At 36.0% G+C, this 23,574-nt stretch overlaps 4 protein-coding genes across 4 annotated transcripts; 2 read left to right on the top strand and 2 right to left on the bottom strand.

Annotated features, from left to right (window-relative positions):
* Positions 1-414: 414 nt before the first annotated feature.
* Positions 415-6,062, top strand: LOC145611276 (cellulose synthase A catalytic subunit 7 [UDP-forming]-like). The gene is made up of 13 exons (XM_081666590.1): positions 415-583; positions 955-1,150; positions 1,321-1,520; positions 1,608-1,698; positions 2,046-2,154; positions 2,266-2,532; positions 2,684-3,029; positions 3,120-3,383; positions 3,698-3,910; positions 3,998-4,211; positions 4,303-4,499; positions 4,720-5,073; positions 5,270-6,062. The coding sequence occupies exons 1-13, from the start codon at positions 509-511 to the stop codon at positions 5,852-5,854; spliced, it is 3,111 nt and encodes a 1,036-aa protein (XP_081522716.1). The 5' UTR covers positions 415-508; the 3' UTR covers positions 5,855-6,062.
* LOC145611277 (pentatricopeptide repeat-containing protein At4g30700-like) lies at positions 2,414-9,120 on the bottom strand. The gene is made up of 3 exons (XM_081666591.1): positions 6,695-9,120; positions 6,218-6,299; positions 2,414-2,542 (listed from the first exon to the last, which is right to left on the bottom strand). Exon 1 carries the CDS (start codon positions 9,118-9,120, stop codon positions 6,751-6,753), a length of 2,370 nt encoding a protein of 789 aa, XP_081522717.1. The 3' UTR covers positions 2,414-2,542; positions 6,218-6,299; positions 6,695-6,750.
* A 2,831-nt stretch (positions 9,121-11,951) lies between these two features.
* On the top strand, positions 11,952-12,971 carry LOC145610463 (uncharacterized). Its single transcript, XM_081665802.1, has 3 exons — positions 11,952-12,413; positions 12,505-12,588; positions 12,729-12,971. The coding sequence occupies exons 1-3, from the start codon at positions 11,952-11,954 to the stop codon at positions 12,969-12,971; spliced, it is 789 nt and encodes a 262-aa protein (XP_081521928.1).
* Positions 12,972-15,732: 2,761 nt separating this feature from the next.
* LOC145610363 (AUGMIN subunit 8-like) lies at positions 15,733-22,441 on the bottom strand. The gene is made up of 7 exons (XM_081665702.1): positions 22,148-22,441; positions 20,550-22,017; positions 19,941-20,060; positions 19,427-19,543; positions 19,243-19,332; positions 18,084-18,191; positions 15,733-16,275 (listed from the first exon to the last, which is right to left on the bottom strand). Exons 2-7 carry the CDS (start codon positions 21,873-21,875, stop codon positions 16,189-16,191), a joined length of 1,848 nt encoding a protein of 615 aa, XP_081521828.1. The 5' UTR covers positions 21,876-22,017; positions 22,148-22,441; the 3' UTR covers positions 15,733-16,188.
* Positions 22,442-23,574: the final 1,133 nt, after the last annotated feature.

The raw sequence follows: 23,574 nt of genomic DNA, 5'->3' as shown, positions 1-23,574 counted from the left end.
CAAATCTCGTCTACATTACTGTCATTTGTAGAATTGTAACTCTCTACACACCATAAAATAAACACTCCCAAGTCCCAACCTTCTAATTAGTCAATTGACACCATATAGATCTACTTGAATACAATTGAACAACCCATGATTGGTTATATCCTGAATCTCATGCAAAAATCCCTAAAACACACTTCAGAGAAAAAGAAAGAAAGAAAAAAGTATTATTCATACTCAATAAGTCGTTGGTACAAAATAAGAGTATATAAATGCAAAGTTAGTTGAGTTGGATAGTTCAGAATATAACTAGCTAAGAGGTAACTTTACTTCAAGGCAATGAGCAAAGGGGACTCCACAACAAACTATATACCAAATAATACACCACACCACACCACCATTAGGTGAGAGACTAAGCTTTATGTCCTACCTTTCTTTCTTCATAAATTAGAAAGCTTCCCCTCACCTCCCTCACCTCACTCTTACTTCCTCACCCGTCTCTCTGCTCGTCACCTTCCTCGTGATGGAAGCAAGCGCCGGTCTTGTTGCCGGTTCTCATAACCGGAACGAGCTTGTTGTCATTCAAGGCCATGAAGAGGTAACGATTACACTTTTTACATGCAAATTACATTACATACACAACTCTTTAAGTATATTCATTATTATAGGAGAATTTATCACAAGATACCCCAAACGTTGTTAAAAAAATTGCTTAGTAAACTTTTGGGATTAATAATTTAGAAACGTTACGTATGATCCTCCAACATGCTTACTATTTATATCATGCAAATAACTAATAACACTACAGTATATAATTATTGGTAATTTTTAATATTATTATCAAATCATGAGAGTTTGATAAATTAGGATAGTCAAGGTGAAACCAAGGAAATATATACTGGAACCAGTTCAGTTTATGTAAGTTAAGGCGCGATCTTAATCATTTATGGATGCTTTGTGTATATGCAGCACAAACCGTTGAAGGATCTGAGTGGACAAGTATGTGAGATATGTGGAGATGAGATCGGACTTACAGTTGATGGAGACTTGTTTGTTGCTTGCAATGAGTGTGGTTTCCCGGTGTGCCGTCCTTGCTATGAGTATGAAAGAAGAGAGGGCAGCCAAAATTGTCCTCAGTGCAAAACCAGATACAAGAGGCTCAAAGGTACATCATTAAATATGACTTGTTAAAATCCTCTAATACAAAACTTCAGATTTTTATTCATAGTATCATGTTAAAATATAGGTAAAACTGCAGATAAAACTCTTCAAACCCAAAAAAAAAAATTGCAGCAGAAACTGTTTTAAGACGTGTAATGCTTAATGTGTAAACAGGGAGCCCCAGGGTGGAGGGAGACGACGATGAAGAAGACATTGATGACATTGAGCATGAGTTCAACATAGATGACGAGAACAACAAAAACAACCAGGTTGCTGAGGCATTGCTTCAAGGGAAAATGAGCTATGGACGAGGCCATGATGATGAAGAAAATTCTCATTTTCCCCCTGTTATAGCTGGTCTTCGTTCTCGACATGTGAGTATATAACATTACAATCTTTTATGTACAGTTTCTTTTATGTCATAGGAGATTGTCTAATCTCATTTCAATGCATATATGTAGGTGAGTGGAGAGTTTTCGATCTCTAGCCATGGTGCAGATCAGATCCCTTCGCTGCATAAGCGTGTGCATCCATACCCTTCGTCTGAACCAGGTTTCTATAAAAAAAACTTTTGTCTGATATCACTAGCCAAAAGTTTAAATGATTGATAAAAGTCTACAGACTGATCAAAACACAGTAAACATACAGTTCTTCTAATCTCATGAAATCAATTATCAGAGTATTAAGAGTTAAATAAAAACTTATATGCAGGAACAAGAATATGAATAATGAGTTAATGACAATAAATTCGAATAGCAACAGAGACACGAAAATTATACTTTCTAGAAAAGCTTTTACCATATTTGAGAAATATAACAAGCTAAAAATTATTAGTACAAGTTGATAAACTGGTATTTGAAGATATCTGACTATAATTTTGTAACTATAACCGGATACAGGAAGCGCAAGATGGGAGGATAGAAAAGATGGAGGATGGAATGAATGGAAACTGCAGCAGGGGAATCTGGGGCCTGACCATGAAGATTATAATGACCTAGAAAATGCCATGTAAAAACTATTTCCGTTTATTCTTCCTTTTCCCTTCCTCATCAGAATAACTGCAAAATAAAATGTTAGTGCTTGAGCCGTATATGCTGACTGATGTGAGAACTTATGCAGGATTGATGAAGCAAGGCAACCACTCTCCCGGAAAGTACCAATTGCATCCAGCAAGATCAATCCCTACCGCATGCTCATTGTTTTAAGGCTTTTTATTTTGGCTGTGTTCCTCCGCTATCGTATCCTTAACCCTGTACATGATGCCATTGGGCTCTGGCTGACATCTGTAATCTGTGAGATATGGTTTGCCGTCTCATGGATCCTTGATCAGTTCCCCAAATGGTTCCCCATTGATCGAGAAACATACTTGGATCGCCTCTCTCTCAGGTAAAGCACTCTGCCAACAGAATCAGATAAATTTTTAGATTTCACAGGCATGATAAGAAATTCAAAAAACCAACATCAAATATACTATGGAACACAAATGACAAAAGTGGCCGATGTTGAATATGTCTTGACTCTAAAGCATGTTGTGCAGATATGAGAAAGAAGGAGAACCAAATATGCTGGCACCCATTGATGTCTTTGTCAGTACAGTGGATCCGATGAAAGAGCCTCCTCTTGTTACAGCCAACACTGTGCTATCTATACTAGCAATGGACTACCCAGTTGAGAAGATCTCATGCTACATTTCTGATGACGGAGCTTCAATGCTTTCCTTTGAATCACTCTCAGAAACTGCAGAATTTGCTAGACAATGGGTTCCTTTCTGCAAGAAATTTTCCATAGAACCTAGAGCTCCAGAATTTTATTTTTCCCAGAAAATCGATTATCTCAAGGACAAGGTCCAACCAACATTTGTGAAGGAGAGGCGTTCTATGAAGGTATTATTACAAATCCTTTATACAAGCATGTAATCCCTATGGACTATGTAAGATTACTAAGCTGAATGTTTTGGTAATTATAATTCTCAGAGAGCCTATGAAGAATTTAAGGTTCGGATAAATGCAATGGTGGCAAAAGCTTCAAAAGTTCCTCCAGAAGGTTGGATCATGCAAGATGGAACACCATGGCCAGGAAATAATACAAAGGATCACCCAGGTATGATTCAAGTATTTCTTGGCCACAGTGGAGGACATGACACCGAAGGAAACGAACTTCCTCGTTTGGTCTATGTTTCTCGTGAGAAGAGGCCAGGATTCCAGCATCACAAGAAAGCTGGTGCAATGAATGCCCTGGTAAGTTTCAGAAGCAATTGATGAAGTAATTTTCTCTGAGAAAGATGAAAATGAAAAGAAACAGGAATCTAGGCATTTAAAGTTTCTGTGCCTTTAAGACCAGGATGCAGCTTGTTTTATTCTTTGATTATAAATAGCAATCATGATGAAGTCACCATAAAAAAAATTAAGAAATCACACACACAACACACACACACACACATTTATAAAAAAAATTAAAAAAATAAATAAATAAATAAATTTTTTTTTTAAAAAAGGCAGGACTGGCACTACAAATATGGCAACTTAATGGAACATTACCTTCAAACTTGCAGGTGCGCGTCTCTGCAGTTCTAACAAATGCACCTTTCATGTTAAATTTGGATTGTGACCACTATCTAAACAACAGCAAGGCAGTTAGAGAAGCAATGTGTTTCCTGATGGATCCACAAATTGGGAAGAAAGTTTGCTTTGTCCAATTTCCTCAAAGGTTTGATGGCATAGACCAACACGATCGATATGCCAACAGAAACACAGTATTTTTTGATGTAAGCTCCTGATCAGAGACTGAAAATTTCAGCACTAAAGAAATCATTAACATTATATTCTTATGGCTGTTTGTCCTTGCTATTCAGATTAACATGAAAGGGCTCGATGGAATTCAAGGTCCTGTATATGTGGGCACAGGATGTGTCTTCAAAAGGCAAGCCTTGTATGGGTATGAACCACCTAAGCGTCCTAAACGGCCAAAGATGGTAAGCTGTGACTGCTGCCCATGTTTTGGTCGCCGCAAGAAGCATCAAAAGTCTAAACATGGTGCAAAAGGAGATGCTAACGTAGACCTTCAAGGTACAGTACATATTCTCTATACCACTAGCTAACTAAAGCTTTGATCCCTCATTAAACTTTCAGCAAATCTAACAAATGTTTACTACTGTAGGTTATGAGGATGATCAGGAGCTCTTGATGTCCCAAATGAATTTTGAAAAGAAATTTGGACAGTCAGCAATTTTTGTGACTTCAACATTGATGGTTGATGGTGGTGTTCCTCCTTCATCAAGCCCAGCAGCACTGCTAAAGGAAGCCATTCATGTCATCAGCTGTGGCTATGAAGATAAAACAGAATGGGGTGTTGAGGTAATCTAACTGATTCATCAAAAAACCTATGACTAGTAGCTCTTTGCGTGAACCAATAAATCTCGGTCTTGAGCTTCTAATTCTTATATATAACAACCACATTATTATAGGAGTATTGATGTGGCTTCAAAATACACAATCCACCACATAACTATCCTGCAAACAATAGCAATCAGTAAAAGCTTCAAAGTATTTAATTTCTTCCTATTTGAATGTGCAGTTGGGTTGGATCTATGGATCAATTACCGAGGATATCCTAACAGGATTCAAGATGCACTGCCGTGGTTGGAGGTCTATATATTGCATGCCCAAGAGACCCGCATTTAAAGGGTCTGCTCCTATCAATCTCTCTGATCGACTGAACCAGGTGCTTCGTTGGGCCCTTGGTTCTGTTGAAATCTTCTTCAGTCGGCACAGCCCTTTATGGTATGGGCACAAAGGAGGCAAACTGAAGTTTCTTGAGCGTTTCGCATACATCAACACTACTATTTACCCATTCACCTCCTTACCACTGCTTGCCTATTGTATACTCCCAGCTGTCTGTCTGCTCACTGGAAAATTCATCATGCCAACGGTAAGGACAAATTCTCCCTATACTAGAAGAGTTCAATATAAATACTAGAATGCCACATTCAAAGGAAGCTTTCCATTATCTTTCAGCATGATGTAATAAGATACAAGCAACTTGTCATGTAGTCCAGAATAAATGCTTTGACACTCCACAAATGTCCACACAGTACTAATCCTTATAAGAAATTGTATTGATGCAGATAAGCACATTTGCAAGTCTTTTCTACCTTGGACTCTTTCTATCAATCTTTGCTACTGGTATCCTTGAGCTCAAGTGGAGTGGAGTTAGCATCGAGGAATGGTGGAGAAATGAGCAATTTTGGGTCATTGGTGGAGTGTCAGCACATCTCTTCGCGGTCATACAGGGGCTTCTCAAGATTTTGGCAGGCATTGATACTAACTTTACTGTCACATCTAAGACAGTTGATGACGAGGATGAGTTTTCTGAGCTATATGCCTTTAAGTGGACGACCCTTCTTATTCCTCCAACCACAATCTTAGTCATCAACTTAGTAGGTGTGGTTGCTGGAGTCTCTGATGCCATAAATAATGGCTACGAATCATGGGGGCCTCTCTTTGGAAAGCTTTTCTTTTCCTTTTGGGTGATTGTCCATCTTTACCCGTTCCTGAAGGGTCTCATGGGGCGGCAGAACAGGACACCAACCATTGTTATTATTTGGTCAGTTCTATTGGCCTCTATATTCTCCTTACTCTGGGTGAGGATTGACCCATTTGTGATAAAAACAAAGGGTCCTGATACCAAGGCATGTGGACTCAATTGCTAAGGTTGTAGTTTCTGAAACAGCCATTGCCCCCAAAAAACAATGGTGATAGTGTATTAATCGGCTTATGTAGCACTAAAGATTTTTGTCAGGAAAAAGGATTGTAAGTTTTGCAATGATGTTAAAAACTTAAAACTGTGTCACAGATTCACAGGCTCATCCAACATGATTGATAATTGATCAGCTTAGTGATTTGCACACCATGAAATTTTCAATAGCATATTTACTCATTCCATGATCACATTACTCAAACCAAGAAACAGAAATAGCAAACTGAGGCCAAAAAAAGTAGAAACCCTAGCAGACCAAGTTAAAGAAGCAGAATTGTTTATTTCATTCCATAGATATAGAAATAATATAACTGACCAGGATGTGGAGGTAGAAGTATAGGAGTCCCTCTGACATGCAAACTGATGATGACCGCAAGTCTGGATTTATTCTAATTGAGCTGTCAAGGAGTACAATAAGTTAAATTGCTTAAATGAACCGGGGGTTGGGGGGTGGGAAACAGAATTATTGTCATATCATGTGAGCTACATAGTGTATATAAATAAATAGAAGAAAAAATACATCTTAAACTAAAACAAAGTGATTCAAACAGCCTATACAAAAACTAACATTAGCTACTGATTAAACAAGCCACAATTAAATGCCAACTTAATTTAAGAAGAATGCCAAAATCCATTACATATCCAATCATACACAGCTTGGTTAAAGCAAAAAAAAAATGCAATATCATGCCTAATGAGTAATGATTAATCTAGCTGCTATTGAAATGAAAATGGTTTCATAGTATGGTATAAAAACTATGTTTTCTCTGGCATGAAGATAGAAGTATCTCACCTAAAAAGAGTATGCCACATAGCTCAATTGCCACAATCCAAACAGCCGCATCAAATTTACCAATAGTCTCCACAAGAACAGACACCATCTTTAAAATGGTGGAACCTGTTAGCATCTCTAACTATAATAACTCTATCTGTGAGCTTGGAGATGAACTTAGTTGCAGTATGACAGTCTAAACAGACCCTGAGGTTCTTGAAGATCCTGATTTCAGTTCCTGGCTCAGTTGAGATAAGCCCAAAAGCTATAGCTAGCTTCTCACTATGAACATTTACCATGAGCTCCTTCTCTTCCTCCTCGACATCATGCAACGCTGTTAAAGTCTCATGCTGATACCCAGCCTCCTTCATTCTTGCCATTAACTCTTCCAACTTCGCATATATTGCAGTTGTTTGTGGGTGGGAACGATCACCACATGTGAAGACATGAGGAGTGTCACCTAGCTCTATTAAGGTGCATCCAGGTGTCTTTGCCAGCCTTCTTTTCTTGGCTACTTGTCGAACAGAAGCAGCGTGACAATAGTTACGATCAGCTGAATATATGTTGGAAAGTAATACATAGTATCCCACATTTTCAGGGTCTAACTTGAGCAAGTTGTCAGAAGCAATGCGTGCCATGTCTGTATTCTTGTGAGTCATGCACGCACCAAGTAATGCTCCCCACTCAACAGAACTGGGTTTAATAGGCATACTCTCGATAAAGTTTAAAGCCTTGTCTAGTTGTCCTGCTCGGCCAAAAAGATCAACCATGCAGGCATAATGCTCAGCTACTGGTTTACAATGATGACCATGAACCATAGAATTAAAAATTATATTTCCTTCACTAATTAGACCTGCATGACTACAAGCATACAAAACACAAAGGAAAGTTACTCCACTGGGAAGAATTTCTGACTCCAACATCTCATAAAAAAGACTCACTGCCTCATGTCCAAGTCCATGAAGGCCATAGCCAGAAATCATTGCATTCCAGGACACCACATTTTTCTCAGGCATGGCATCAAATAATTCCCGAGCCGTGGTTAAACTTCCACACTTTGCATACATGTCAATCAAAGCAGTTGATATGTATACATTTGATTCTAACTTTTCCTCGTTAATCAGTTCATGAACCCACTTTCCAAGACTAACTGCTCCTAACTGTGCACATGCTGATAGGATACTAGTAACTGTAACAGGATTTGGACGAACATTGCACTTTTGCATTTGCTGAAATAATGATATTGCCATTTCAGTCAAGCCATTCTGGGTATAACCTGATATCATGGCGTTCCAAGCTGCCAAACTTTTCTCAGGGGACTCATCAAATAACTGTCTAGCCCTATCAATTTCATTTAACCTACTATATACTGTAGTTATTGCAGTTGACACAGACGAATTTCCTGTCATCCCGGCTTTAATACAGAAACAATGAATGGACGAAGTCAAACTTAGATGGCCAAAAGGATACCCAACTGGTATAAGTCCTACTATTGTGCTATTGTTCACCTTTGCTCCAGAAATCAGCAGTTCTTTGAAAAGACTCACTGCAGAATCCGTTTCGCCATTACCTGTATACCCAGAAATCAATGCATTATAGCATACCAAATCTGGCTTCCTCAACTCACTAAACAGCAATCTAGCAGTACATACATCCCCACATTTTGAATACATAGAAACAAGCCCAGTAATAACATAACCATGAGAATTTAACCCTGCTTTGAAAGCTAAACACTGAATTCCCTTCCCTGCATTCAAATCATGCAATTCCGCAACAGCAGGAAGAATGACAGACAAAGTAGAAGAATCAAATCGAGCACTACTACCAATCATATCACGAAAAACCCGAAGCGAATCAACATAACAACAATTCTTAACCAGCCCAGAAATCATAGTATTCCACAAAACCGTATCTCTCTTAGACATTTTATCAAACACCTTATATGCATACCCAATCTTGGAAAAATTAAGATACATTCCCAAAACAGCCGACCCAACAAACAAATCAGAGCCAAACCCATCAATAATCGAGTGAGCATGAAGCAACATACCAACCCTTTGATCCCCAAGTGACCCAGAAGCCGAAACAGCGAAAGCGTAGGTGAAATTATCAGGCCTCAGAATCGAGTTTCGACGCAACTGGGTATAAACAGAAACAGAAGAAGATGGCAAATGATTGAGAGAAAACCCACGAATGAGGACATTGAAGAGGAAAAGATCTGGGGTTGGAAATGAAGAAACAAGAAGATTAGCATGGTGAATGGATCCAATGTCGCAGAGTTTTTGAGTGAGCTTAGTGATTGTAATAACGTCGGAATTGAAAGCGTTGAGAATGATCTGAGCATGGATTTGTTTGAGTTTTGTGAGTGTTGTTGATTTGGAGATGAGGTTGAGGAAGAAGTTTAACTCTGGTATTGGTGTTGCAGAGACTATGGCTCTGTTCAACATTTGGAGTTTTGAAGGGATCATATTTTAAGGATTTTGCTCACATAGTACCAAGGTAAGCAAAAAGCAATTGCATGGCGGGAAATTTCACAAAATAGAGGTGTTTAAAACTAATTCGATTTTAAAATAATTTGACTAAACTTGGTGCCTATTCTAATATACTGAATTGAGGTGAATTAAACTAAACTAAATATTTATGAGAGGTGGAAATTAGAAATTGAAGGCCCTGTTCTTTAGAGCTGCTCTGCTCTGCTCTGCTTGCCCCTGCTCTGCTGAAATCTGCTCTGCTCTGCTCTGCTCTGCTGAAATCTACTCTGCTCTGCTCTGGGTTAATATCAATTAATAATATCAATAAACCAATAATTAATAATACTTAATAATTAAAGTACACAATAATTAAAGTACATATTTTAAAATTATAACAATTAAAAATTCACAATACAAATTTTTTATTATTTATTAATAATAATGTCTAACAATTTCTAAATACATATTGATCTTTATAATAACACATAATACATGTTTTTTTTGGGAACAATAATACTACATTATTATAATAATAGTGAAAAATAATGATATAAAAAGGAAGATATTTTACTAATTTGTTACCTTTTTTATTTAAAGAAAATAAAAAAGTAAATTGAATTAATTAATAATTAAATCTAACACTACCCATAACTATATATTGTGTTTAAGGGAATTGGGAAAAAAACCTAAACTAGAGAAGTTCAGCAGCCGTTCGCCATACTCTCAATTCTCCATTGAAGTTGCGCTTCCGAGCTTTATCTCCTCCATTGAAACAACGTTTGAGGTTAGTTTTAATTAATAATCGAAAATCGATTTCGCAATCTTGTGTTTAGTTTCATACTTTCGTTGCTTTAATTCTCAGTATTGTCTATTTCGTTGCTTTCGGTTTCTCTAGTTTGATTTAGTGAAAAATATTAATGATTAATAAGTATGTATTGATGTGTTAATCATGCTAAGTAATATGTAATCTAAATTTTCTTGTTAAAATAAATTTTGTTGGATAACAAAATTGCAATCGTAATGACTTGTTAGAATATGGTTAATTGCTAAATTGGTACTCTGTTTTTGAACAATATAAAGCACTATAGTTTTATTGAAGATTGAACTTCGAGTAGCCATTGATCGATCGAGTCGAAAACAATCCCAAACACCCATCTGCTGAATTGCTGATTCACCATGCTTCATTCTGAAACAACGACGAGAAGCAGAGGTTTTTTCGTATGTCTTTTGGTGAATTAGTTCGATATTGTGGCTTTCCTTTTAATATGCAGCAATGATGCTGAGGTTAATGTATTAGCTAAAATGTACAACTTTTGTAGCATTATTGTATCTTGTGTTTTGAACTCGTTTCTGTGGTTTTAGATTATGTTGCTTGTAATGAATTAGTAAATGGATGGAGAGACTTTGGTAGTTAATAGTGCAAATATACTAATGAGTAATTTATATATATATGGCTTTTGTTGCATGTTTTTGTAACTTGTTAATTGGACAGCTAACAAGATGGGAAAAATGCATTGGGATGCCCGTACCTCAACAAAATATTTAGAAATTTTAATCCAAGAGGAAGATACAGGTGGTCATAATAAGTGGAATTGGGAACTTGTCGCTAAACAGTTAAGTGCATGCATTAATAAGGAAGTTAACTCAAGACAATGTGAAAATCGGTTGTTTGTTTTGAGGGGGCATTACAAAGCTCATGTAAGATTATCTAACATGACTGGGTTAGCGCGAGACCCCATAACAAACAAAGTTGATATCGAGAAAGAGAACGACACTGAAAGATGGCACAAATTCTTAGCGGTACGTACCTTATCCTTTTTTTTACTACTACGATGACATTTGAGATGAAATCTAATGTGTTGTAACTTTCCTATTCCAGGACTTTCCTAAATGTGGTTATGCAATAGCTACGAAGGGGTTAGCAAACGCAGACTTGATGGAGCAAATATTTCAAGGAACAACGGCTGTAGGGGTCGGCGGATGCTTTTCACCAGCAATGGCAAGGGGTAAATCGATTTTGTCAAAGAAAGTAGCTTCTCTTTCTATCAATGATGACAACGACGAATTTGGATACGATGCTGAAGAGGGAGATGATGATGTTGAACCAAGTGAAGGTTCAGGGGATAACGAGAACATTGATAGTGATTCTGTTGGTATTGATCTCAATGTATCAAACGTTGCCCAAAGTGTATCCCCTCCGAAGACTGTGCGGACAAAACTTCAGGGTGGTACTAGTAGTAAACGAAAAAGTGAAGGTAGTATTGATACTTTTGAGGAAAAAAGACGAAGAGCTAGTATTGATAATGTTATTAAATTGTTGGAAAAAAGTGTTGCATCTAAGCCTATGGACATATTTCCGTTAGTGGTTCAAACTCTGAGTAGAATGGGAGTTGCTGTGGCACGAGGTCAACATTACTACATTCGTGCAGTGAAATACTTGGAAGAAGAGAAGTTTGCCCATATGTTCTTGGCACTTGAGAATGATGAAGCTAGGTGGTGGTACTTAAATGATACATTGCCTAACATCTGATGAAGTAGAACTACCGTTGAATTAAATTTGGCTGAATTATTTTTTATTCTAATTTGTTTGCACTATGTTTGTTTTTATTTCAGTTGAACTATGTTTTGTCTTTAAATTCGGTGAACTGGGTGTGTTGTTTTATTATGGTTTTTATTTGGACTGACAAGATTGGAATGTTAGAAGTGTTTAATGTTTTAATTTGGATTAATTAGATTTGGCATTTACTATTTGTTTAGGGTTGATACATTGTTCTTATATATCATTTTCTTGTTTTGTGTAATATAGAATGGAAGATGAAAACATTAGACAAGCATGCATGATTATTGCATTACAAGAACTCCGCGATTCACTAGAAGACAATCCTGATTCAACTACAATACCACCAATAAGGCAACCCAGAAGAGAACTAGGGGAAAGTGGAGCGCAATATATACATAGGTTGTTAACAGAAACTCCTACAGAATGTCAAATTCAATTAAGACTTGATCGACACATGTTTGTTCAATTAGTGAACTTGATGATTGAAAGAGATCTACTTCACGACGCTAAATATGTGAAAGTAGCGGAGCAAGTAGGTATATGTCTATATATTTTAGCAAAAGGAGTTTCATATCGTGATGCTAGCGACAAATTTAAGCATTCTATTTCTACAATATGCAAGTATTTTAACCAAGTGTTAGAAGCGTTGGTTATATTGTCCTTCGATATCATTAGACCACATCGTGACTTATCAGAGGTGCCTCCCGAGGTAGCTAATAATACAAAATATTGGCCTTATTTCAAGGTATAACTTCATTATTTATATTCACTTGATTACATTTCAATGCGTGGGCTCAAAGCGACGTCCAGCTTCGTCTTTGCCGCTTGATTTGGAGTCCAGTAAGTTAGCTCGTGTGAAGCGCCCTCGCATTGGTCCTTCCTGGGTTTTTGTTACTTAATGTTTTTTTAGTCGTCTTGTGTGTATTGTTGTTTTATTTATAAGATCCTCTTGTCAAAAAAAAAAAAAATGTCGAAAGTGTAGATGTTTATTGAAGAATTAATTATAAATGTCATCATTTGTCAGGATGCTATTGGAGCTTTGGATGGAACTCTTATCGATGCCATTGTAAGTGATACGAATGGTGTGCCATTTCGTGATCGGCATGGGAGAAAAAGTTGGAATGTCTTGGCTTGTTGTTCGTTTGACAGAATTTACACATTTATTAATGTCGGTTGGGAAGGAAGTGTTCATGATACAACGGTGTGGAAAGACAGTTTGGGTGATCCAAAATTTAATTTCCCTCATCCACCTCCGGGTAAACTCTGATTCTTCAATTACGTATTAAATATATATTTTCATTTATTATGTGTAAAGTACTCTTAAATATATATATTTCAGGAAAATATTATTTGGCGGACTCGGCATATCCAAATACTCTTGGATATATGACGCCATACTTCGGGGGAGTAAGAATACATATGCCTGATTTTAGAATACTGCCACCTAGAGGATTAAAAGAACATTTTAATAAGCTTCATTCATCGCTAAGAATGAAGGTGGAATGTTCATTTGGACAGTTAAAAAAAATGTGGAGGATACTACATAACATGCCACAAGTGTCACAAAAGAGTCAAATGTCAATCATTATAGCCACTTGCACACTACATAATTTTATTGGGATGCATAAGCTTGGCATACCAATCATTCAACATGATGCAAGTATAGGAGTAGCAGATTCAACTATGTATGCACAATGGCGCAAAGTTAGTATGGCCAAAGTGCGACATCGTATAGCACGCCGAATTTGGAAGGCTAATCGCTCGGAAAGCGACAATGAAGGTGATGACAATGAATATCAAGATGGCAGTGAAGATGATGAAAATGAAGATCATATGGAAGTAGATGGTTAATTCACCACAATGTTTTAATAATTTGAATATGTAATAATTTGAATATTTTAAACCATTATCGTCTTTTATCTATTCAGTATAAACATATGTTAGCGTGGTACACATCTATTTATGTTTTCATTCACCCATCAATTATAATAGTGGTAGTAGTAGTAGTAGTAATAATAATAGTGGTGGTAGTAGTAGTAGTAGTAGTAGTAGTAGTAGTAGTAATAATAATAATAATAATAATAATAATAATAATAATTAAAAAATAATTCTAATACTACTAATAATAATGGTAGTACAATGCGATAATGATAGTAATAGTAGTTAAATTAAATAGTAACAACATTAATAATAATAATAATAGTAATAATAATAATAAAATTAAAAAATAATAATAATAAAATAAAATTAAAAAAAATTAATAATAATAATAATAATAATAACAATAATAATAATAAAATTAATAATAATAATAGTTGTATTAATATTAATAAAAATAATGCTAAAATCTGCTCTGCTCTGCTTTGCTCTGCTGAAATCTGCTCTGCTTGCCCCTGCTCTGCTCTGCCCAGAAGCTCAAAAGAACAGGGCCGAACTGAACATATGCTTAAGAGAACAAACCCTTGTGTGATTTGAAAAACTTAAATATGTTTTTTATTTTGTTTTTTTTTTTAAAAAAAAAAAAAAAAAATTTGTGTGACCTACTGAACTATCATGGCTCGTATTTGATATGACAAAAATTGAAAATTTGTGACCCTAATGTGACTTGTATGTCTAATTTGACATGTTGTCATAAGGTCATAGATTCAACCTAAAATATGAAGTAAAAAAATGATTTTTGCCCGTATTTGTTGCTCATTACCCGTAATTGATAGTTTATTTGATAGGTTCTTCAATGACTTATTTTGTAGCTATTGATATTGATTATTATTTGTGTAAAAATTTGAAAACTAGTAACGGGATTTAAAGGGTGGGTTATTTTATTTATTTATTTATTTTGAATAAGGGGGATTATTTTTTTTTAATGCAAAGGAATTACATATTTACATAGCTTGTATTGTGTATTTGTATATAAATAATATTTAAAAAAAAAAAAAAAAAAAGTGTCAAAACCTGGCTTCAGTCAAGCACAAGCCCACTTAACTCAACGTAGACTGGCCTGAAGAAAAAACCCGGGTTTGCCAGAATTTTTGGGCTTGCATATTTGACCCGATTCATTTCGAAAAAATGGGTTTGGGCCTTAAATACTAAGTTTGGACACGACGACTTTTTCGCCTCAAAGTTAGGCCCAGTCTGACCCAAAGGCTTGGCCCAAAATACGCCGATTGGTCCATGATCACCTCTAAATCAATGTGAACCAAAGATACTTAAACCTACATATGATTAGCAATTTAGCATAACAAAATAAGATGACCCCAGTTGAACTTAATATACACACTTGATTTGACATATCATTATAAGATTTTGCCAGGAAAAATAAAATTTCTAAAAAAAACTTTAAGAGAGAGATTTTGGAGAAAGTACAAGTTTATCTCCTTGATAAACAAAATATGTTTATCAAATGGCAAAAATGTAAATAAATTAGAACTTCCTCGATATCTTACCTGCTCGCATGGACACAATAATTTAGCATGACTTAAGTTTGAAACTAGTCCCGACCCGACTTCACCGAATGCGACCCGAACACCTAAAGTAATACCTCTAATATAAATGACGTGATGTATCACATGACTTATGGACCTACTTATTCTGTTAATCATGTACCTCCAAATTTGTACATGATCCACGTACAAATATATTGGACAACATATTTCCGCGTTCGACCCACCTCCCTAAATATGAAATGTCATATTCCAAGGGCACATGCACATCATAATTTGTCATTTTAACAGACAATCCTCAATATTTATTGTCATGAAGTTTCCACCATCTATCTAGACATCAAACTCTTTAACCTATCTACATAATGGCAAATGTGAGCTTAGTAGGTTTGTGGGCGATACTCAAAGCCTTGGATCAAATCTCGATTGCAATAGTCTTTCGGCTCATGTACCGAATATGAATGTACTATATATGGATTATATGCCCTTAGGAAATAAAGCCAAAGAGAATGTTTGAAAGCAAAAACAAATCCGCTATAAAGTCAAGTCGATTCAAATTCGTTCTCTATACCCTTGAGTATAAACATATGGAAACAATAAAGAATGAAATAGAATTTTAAGCAAGTAAAATGTACACTTCAGCTTTGAATAAAAATTATATGCTCCAAATCTCATGCATTCGGAAACACGCTGTGCATGTACTTTTCTATATTCCTTTCATTTTTAAGTTAATATTCTTTTCTCAGCAATTTTCTTTGCCTTTTTTTCCTATTTTTTTCTTTTTTTTTTCGAGTGATACAAAATTACATGCAGGGCGAAAAGAGAGCTTAACAGCTCATTTCCAGAAAAAAAAAAAAAAGGAAAAAATTAAGTAAAAAAAAATTATGATTCCCACTAGATAAATAGAAAAAAATAAATTAAGAAAAAAAAAAAAAAAACCTAATATAGAGACCTAAAAAAAATTTACATACTTTTGAGCCTGAGAATATGGCAAAGTAGAAAAACTGTTAGCTTCAGCACCACAGCAGTAACCAAAAAATGTGTTTAGGATGTCCATAATAATGGCTCCCTTGTCTTCTTTAGTTCTTGTTGCGATTGTATTAGCTGCGTCATCAGACTGTATTCTTTCACCTGTTTTACAGCAGTAGATATAAACATCAGGTACAGGTCCATCATTAGAAAGTAAAGAAAGATCTTCAAAGTTAAAAAGCGACGACAATGGGAATGATGATGACGACTAATGGAGGCTGCTAATGCAAGAAGCATGATTAACATATCTTTACCTTATATCTTTTCTTTACCTTATAAAAAGTAGAAACATACTCTTATGAATAGTGTAATGACAATTATACCCTTCAAAATGTGTATTTACATACATACCCTCATTAATATGTAGATGCTATTTTAATGAATAGTGTTTAGACAACTATACCCTCTAAAATATTTATGTACTTTTATGCTTTCATAAATGGTAGTTGTCTTGAACATTTATACCACCTAAATATAGTTGATTACATATTTTCTCTTATTGTTTTTTTTTTTTAGGAAAAATTTCTCTTATTGTTAATTTAACTAATTTTGTGATTTAAAAGCCAAACCAAAAAAACCTTCAAGATATGGCTAGCTATGACGCGCGCATCGCGCGCGTTAGTTGCCCTAGTATTGTAAAAGTTGCAAAAAAGACCAAACCAATGTGTAACATATCTAATCATCAAAGCTACTGTATAATAGTTAAGTTTACCCCTTTTTCGGGTTCTTTCGGTGGGTTTGATGATCAGTCTCTCCACTTTGACTATCTTCTAAAAAAAAAATTTGACAGCCAGCCAATTTGATGTACAGATAGATCTTTACATAAAAAAAGAACAAAGTACATAAAGATGTTCTATAGAAAGTTCATAGGTTGTTACTGCAACTGACATGGCTGGCGAGAGTGGACCAACACTCAACAGCCAAAAAAATTCTAGTGCATCACTTTAGTGCTATTTGGCATGACAGTTACAGTCTGTTTAAGAAGCATTAATGATTATAAGTTTATATGTAATCTTGCAAAAAAAGTCAACGTTCATGGTAATGCTTCTCCAATACGCTGTTTAATTCATAAATATTTATACCAATCAAAACGACCTCTAAAATACATAGTCATGACTGGTAATCAATATTTATAAAGAAAACATGTACTTTGAGATAACTTGGAGATAAAATCAGAACCATAGACATTGGCATGGCCACATGTTGCAATTAATATACAAGCTCAGTATCATCACCAATATTAATAATCGCATACCAAACAAGTCGTTAATCTTGGTTAATTCAAAATAAAAATCCAATAAGTAGCTCAACCAGCTTTACATAATAAGATCAAGTAGATCGTTCTTAGTCTCACTACAAAAGATACAAGTCCCACACGCAAAAAAGAATGCCAGGCAATCAAGATTGTATTCAGTCCTTGTCATTAAAAGGTGAGGCGTGTTAAGGGCTTTTTAATTGTTTCTTACACAACTTAATTCCCTTAATAAACCATGCAATTGCATAATCATTGTCAAAGTATCATAAAATAAACCAGGCAGTTGTTGGATTAGTGAGGACACTACTGAGAAACAGAAACATCCACTGAACCACAGAACCTCATAAAAACAGGAGGACCCACTAGAACAAATCAACATACACTTATCAACCTTAATGTCCACAGACGACACATATGCCAAAGGATCGACCTGGACATGGCAGGGTTAAGGTACTTGTACCAAGATGAAGAGAAGTCGTCCAAGAATTTAAGATTAAATCTAGTAAATTTCAGCATAATTACATGCATGCGAATGGAAAAGAAATTTAGCAATAATTTTCACTTTTTCAATGAAAAGTTCATGTACAATATATATTATCATTAAGATGTTGCAAATTATTAACAAGAGAATATCATTAATATGCGTTATCCTCACCTGCATGGAGGACGTTGAAGCTGATAAAGCCTCACACTCATTAAGCATGGCCCTCCCCTGTCCTGCAATATCAGAGAGCTCAGAAACCAAGCTATTGATTCCTTCAACCTACATTATATGAAGAACAAAGCAGCTAGTCAGCATTCCAGTAGGGAGGCAATCCAAAATTTTAGGCTGATAAAATTTACGAAAAAAGGAAGAAAGAACTAATTTAAACAGTACACCTCCATTTCTCATGAAATGTTTGGCGGTGAGATAGCAAACACATTATACAGGCATCTATTTATGATTCAGCCATTTGCAAAAATTACCATGAAGACATCAGGCATTCAGATGTGCAGCAAATTAAAAGAAGACACAAAAAAGTGACACTTCTATAGTTCTATTGCTCATCGGAACATGGAAATTGTTATTTTGACAGATAATAGATAAGCTGAGATATGCAAGGCATGGACAAAAGTAGGTTACTTGTTTTGATTTAAGAACTAAAAGGATGCACACATAAGCTTTCCAGATGGATAGCTTTCCAGTTGGATTGCAAAAAACTCTCCCTCAGGAAAATTAGTTTGAAAGACAGGATATAAACTCCCGAAGTTCTCAACCAAAACACATATTTGATACCAAAAAAAAAAACAAGCTGCTGTAATTTCCACTATTCACGTTGAATGCAGCAAGTCCAACTTCCTTAAGCAAAACTCGTAATCCATTAGAAAAATGATTTTGATGGAAACGGAATTGTAAATTTTCTATTGATTCGTATAGCTCTCACGCAAGTGCATGCAAAAAGACAGTATGAAGCACGCAGACATTTCTAAAACATTAAATTTATGAGAAAAACAGCATTCGTGTAATAGTTGATCATGGGAAGTAGGTGGAGCTAAGTGAACCAAAAATATAGACTTCAAGATAATTAAATTTCCACGATGACATTCACACAGACAAACAAGGCGTAGAGGGCAAACATGTGGAAGCTGAAGCGTATAACACAGCAAAGAACTAACAAAGAAAGACAGTTAAAACCAGAAACAAATACCATGAAAATAAGTCTGCCTATGCCATAGCAGGAATAAATGATCAGCATCCAAAATAAGCAATTTTAAATGAAATAAATGAGTGCACTCGAATTGGACAAGAAACTTGAACAGGACCCTTGTCTTACCTTCGATAGTACAGAACAGACAGAGGAACCCATTGCCTGCATCACATCCACAGCAGAGCTGATTGAAGACTTCAAAGAATCAATATCAGCCTGTAAAATTACAAAATTTGATTATTCACCCGAACCCATGATTTAACAGAAGCAAAGAGTTTTATTTTTTAAAAAGCTTTTAAAGCTGCCTTACTTTTGCCCCTCCAGTAACTGGAAGCCGAAGAGTGCAAGACTCAAGATCTTTGATTGCTCCATTTAAAGATGTAGAATGGTCTCTCTCAACTAAAGCCCAATCTTCTAGATACGCCATCTGAAATTTAATCGTTACAAAAATTTTAAAAGAGAAATTAGCATCATAGTGACCCAAATAGAAACAGAAATTTACAAACAAAATATACCCCCTCTTTCTATTGAAAAACTAATGGTAAAAATTGAGCTTTGAAAGTACTAGGGCAGGTGAGAACTGAGAATATATTTTGTTAGAATATATATAGTTTATTTAAAAAATTTCCTGAGCTTATTTCTATTTTGCTTAATATTTTATAGATGTAGCTGCAAATTCTAAGTGGAGCAAGCCGAATGATTCGAAGCATCAATTACTCACTCATGAACCATAGAAATCATGTAAAATCCATCTGATCATATCGCACATAGAAAGATTAGAATGAATTTGCTAAATTAAGTTTGAAGTCTCAAGCAAAACTTACTTGCTCACTCAGCACTGAATTCAGCTTTAGCTCCAGATTCAGCTGCTGAAGATCAATACGCTTCCTTATGACGGAATCCCACAGTTCCAAATTTGTTTCCCAGACATTATAAAGTGTTTGCTGCAATACCAAAATTAATTAGTACAATGAAAATGAAAAGCAAGAATAACAAACATTATCAGGGTTGCTTCACTTTCAGAGAAAGAACTTTCAAAATTTTGCAATTAAGAGAAAAATGTAGATACTATTTTTAGAGCTTTGTTGAATCAAGATAATCACCATAAGTCCATAACATACCCTATTTCTTCCCCAATTAACTAGATATTCCGAACCATTAATCTCAATCTCCTGCATTTTGCAACAGTCACTAATCACATATCCTACAGAGCAGCCAATCACTAATATCCTACTTCTTATCAAACTAATCACTCATATATTCTATAGCTCAACTATGTGTTTCAAAAGATATGCATTTAAATTGCCTAAAGATCTACTTTGTATTAAATGATTAACAAAGTAATCTTTCAATTATCAAACAACTACAAAACTAATGGTTGAAAGAACAAGTTTAACATAGTTTTGGGTAAATAATAAACATTTAAATTCTACCTCTGCAGTAATTTTCTGAATATACAGAGCAGCCTCAGCTCGAGCATTAGCAAATCTCCACTGCAAATGTCTATTGTAAAACAAGCGCAGCTGATGAGCCTCTTCTAATTGGTTAGTTTTCTTGCCTTTCTTAATATCAGCAACAAAACTAAGCACTGAAGTTGTACTACTGGGTTGTCTGGTGGGGCTAGACGGTCTAATCCTCGACGGACTTGCCCCCCTAGATTGTGTAGGAGTAGACGGTCTCGTTTTGGATGGACTCGGCGTGACTTTGGAAATGGAGGTCCTACTAGGTGATGGGAGACGTGACCCAGATCTGACTGAAGAAGCAGCTGATATCGCCTTTTCTGACGAATTCAAACCATTGGCTTTTTGTCGTGCAGACATTCTCAGTAAACTATCATCCACTGACTTCATCCGTAACCCCAATGACCCAACATGATCATCAAATTCTGACTGCTCTGAAGCATCACTTGAAGATTTATGTAACGGCCTAGGAATACCATCAGCTGACAGTCTCCTTAATGAAGGTGTACCAATACCAGGAATCGAAGAACTCGGAATTTTAGCAATTCTATCAGTGAGATCCACACTTCTTGTCATTATATTAGGACTAGAAGACATTTTCCCACCTGTTCTACTAGGCCACCTATGCTGATCAATCAACCGCGATTGTGAACCATCAACAGGTCTCGAATTCTCAGATTGATGAGATGAATTCTTCCCTTTCAATGGACTCCTCTTCCTCTCCGGTGTCCCTTTCCTCGGCGAGGCAGCTGCCTCAGCCTGCTTCTGTGCTACATTGGAAGATGACTTCAAAGTACGATCTGAAAGGGCATGTGTAACAGGTTTCTCTTTCTCCTTCTTACTAACAGGTATTGAAATAATATCAGATTGAAATGAAACACTAAGACTACGCATTGTGGAAGGCCATAACACCTCAGGCAACCTACTGCTAATCATCTTTTTAGCAGATATCTGTGACTCTGCTGATGTATCCGAAACCGGAGTCGAAGGCCGAGACACTGATGTAGGGGTGGATGACCTTTTCCTCTCAGCAGACACAGCTCTCTTAGAACCACCACCCAATTGGGGTGATGGCAATGATGCATTAGCATTCCTAGCAAGGTTTGGTGATGGACATCGCCTCGAATTGGTTGGCGGTGTTGGTGATTTGTATCTTGAGCTAACTTCTCTGGTCCGGGACCGGCGTGTGGCGGTACCGGTGGCAATTCCATTGTACTTTTCAGCCGGAACCAGTGGTCTTCTTGCGGTATCCACAGCTAAATCTTTACGAAATTCTCGCACGGCGTCAAATACATCCATCCAAACTATCCAAATTAGACGACATTGGTGAACTTTTTATCAAATGTAGTACATAATAATAATATATTGCAAGCTTTCATATATATTATCCCACATTCACGCTCCAACCATAAGAAGAAGATCCTTTCTGGGGTGTCAAAATCTGCCATAAATTCAGAACAACAAAAAAAAAAAAAAAATCCACAAAAAATATAAGATTAAAGCAAGATTCTAAACAGATAGGATGATGAATAAGAAAAACAGAATAATAAGAAATTTATCAAAAAGATTACATCTTTATTGGTAGAAACCCAGATCTAATTGATTATGAATTGTACAGATCAGACCATGTGAGGATGATCAAAGGACCCTGTAAATTAAAGGGGTGTCTTTAAATTACAGGGCAGATTATTGATATTGAAGAATTGTTGGGCATTAACGGTCATCTGCTTTAAGGGTACCCCTACAATTAGAGGGATAGCTAGGAGAGAGAAAGGGTGAAGGGGGGGACCGTAAAGAAGAGAGGAAGAAGGGTGATGGAGTGAAGCTAGAAAGAGTGGTGTGGTGTAGGTTAACACGGGTGAGGTGCGTAGGATAAGACAAGTGTTGATTTACCCTTTTTCTTGCTGATGGAGTGACCACACTAGAGGGGGCAATGGCTTTTGTCACTCTCACGGGAGTGCCATGGTCGGGTAGGCTGGCCTATTTAGGATTCTTTCTCTCTCCTCCTCCTTCTTGCAACTTACAAATCTACCCTGTCCTGTTCCTGTCTCCCTTCCCTCCAAATTTTATGAAAGGGAATTCATTGATAATGAGATTAAACTTCCAAATGCAGCAATTACAGCTTGTTTGTTGTCAAGGACTTCTTTGTGGGTATTAATATTATAATCCGGGTGGAGATCTATGTTACTCGGACTCCTAACACCCGTGCCTAACTCGAGTATGTGTCCAAATGACAAATTAGTGTCAGGTGTCTAAACCCATGTCGAAGTGTAAAAGACCAGATACAAGTAACTTAAAATGAAAATCGTGGGGTAATAATCATTTCTTGATGGGTAAATAATGTTTCACTATATCTAATAATCTGTCACAATCAACTATATTTAGGGATAAAGCTAATTCCTTTTTTGTTGTGGGAAGTAACAATTATGGTAGAGAAATGATCATTTCTTGATTACTCCTAACATATTAAGGTAAAAAAATAATGTCACTATTAAAAATAGTAGTTTGTTCCTTTCAAGTAATCTGATGAAGACAACTAATCTCCCTAGTTTAAAAGGTTAAAATAATAGGAAAACTCCCAATTTACAAGACTTTATAGGGATTAGCAGTGAATTTCTTGAGATTAATCACAAGCATTAACTGTTTCTGCTTGTCATTAACTCTACAAAGTTGGGGCAAAAAAAATTCAACTCCTATTTTACTAGCCCAATTTATATGGGAACATGGGTTCACTGTTTAGGGATATGGAAGACGGAGACATAGATGGAGCTTTACGTGCCTTCGAGATCATTGTTCATCCCCATAAAGTTCACCGTAATAGCCTACTTTTATCGCGGAAAAAACTTGTACACAACAGGTGTATTAGATATTAAATATCACTCTTACATAAGTTCTAATCATCTCAAAACACATAAAAGTCTGTTTCTTAAAGAACAATCGCCAAAATTAATACAGCCCGATTTAGGTATAAGGTGTAATCTAAAGCTAAACTCGCCTG

Source organism: Chenopodium album, chromosome 24 (assembly GCF_948465745.1).
Source record: "Chenopodium album chromosome 24, dcCheAlbu1.1, whole genome shotgun sequence".
In the NCBI taxonomy this organism is placed as follows: domain Eukaryota; kingdom Viridiplantae; phylum Streptophyta; class Magnoliopsida; order Caryophyllales; family Amaranthaceae; genus Chenopodium; species Chenopodium album.
This window is presented reverse-complemented; position numbering and strand designations above follow the sequence as displayed.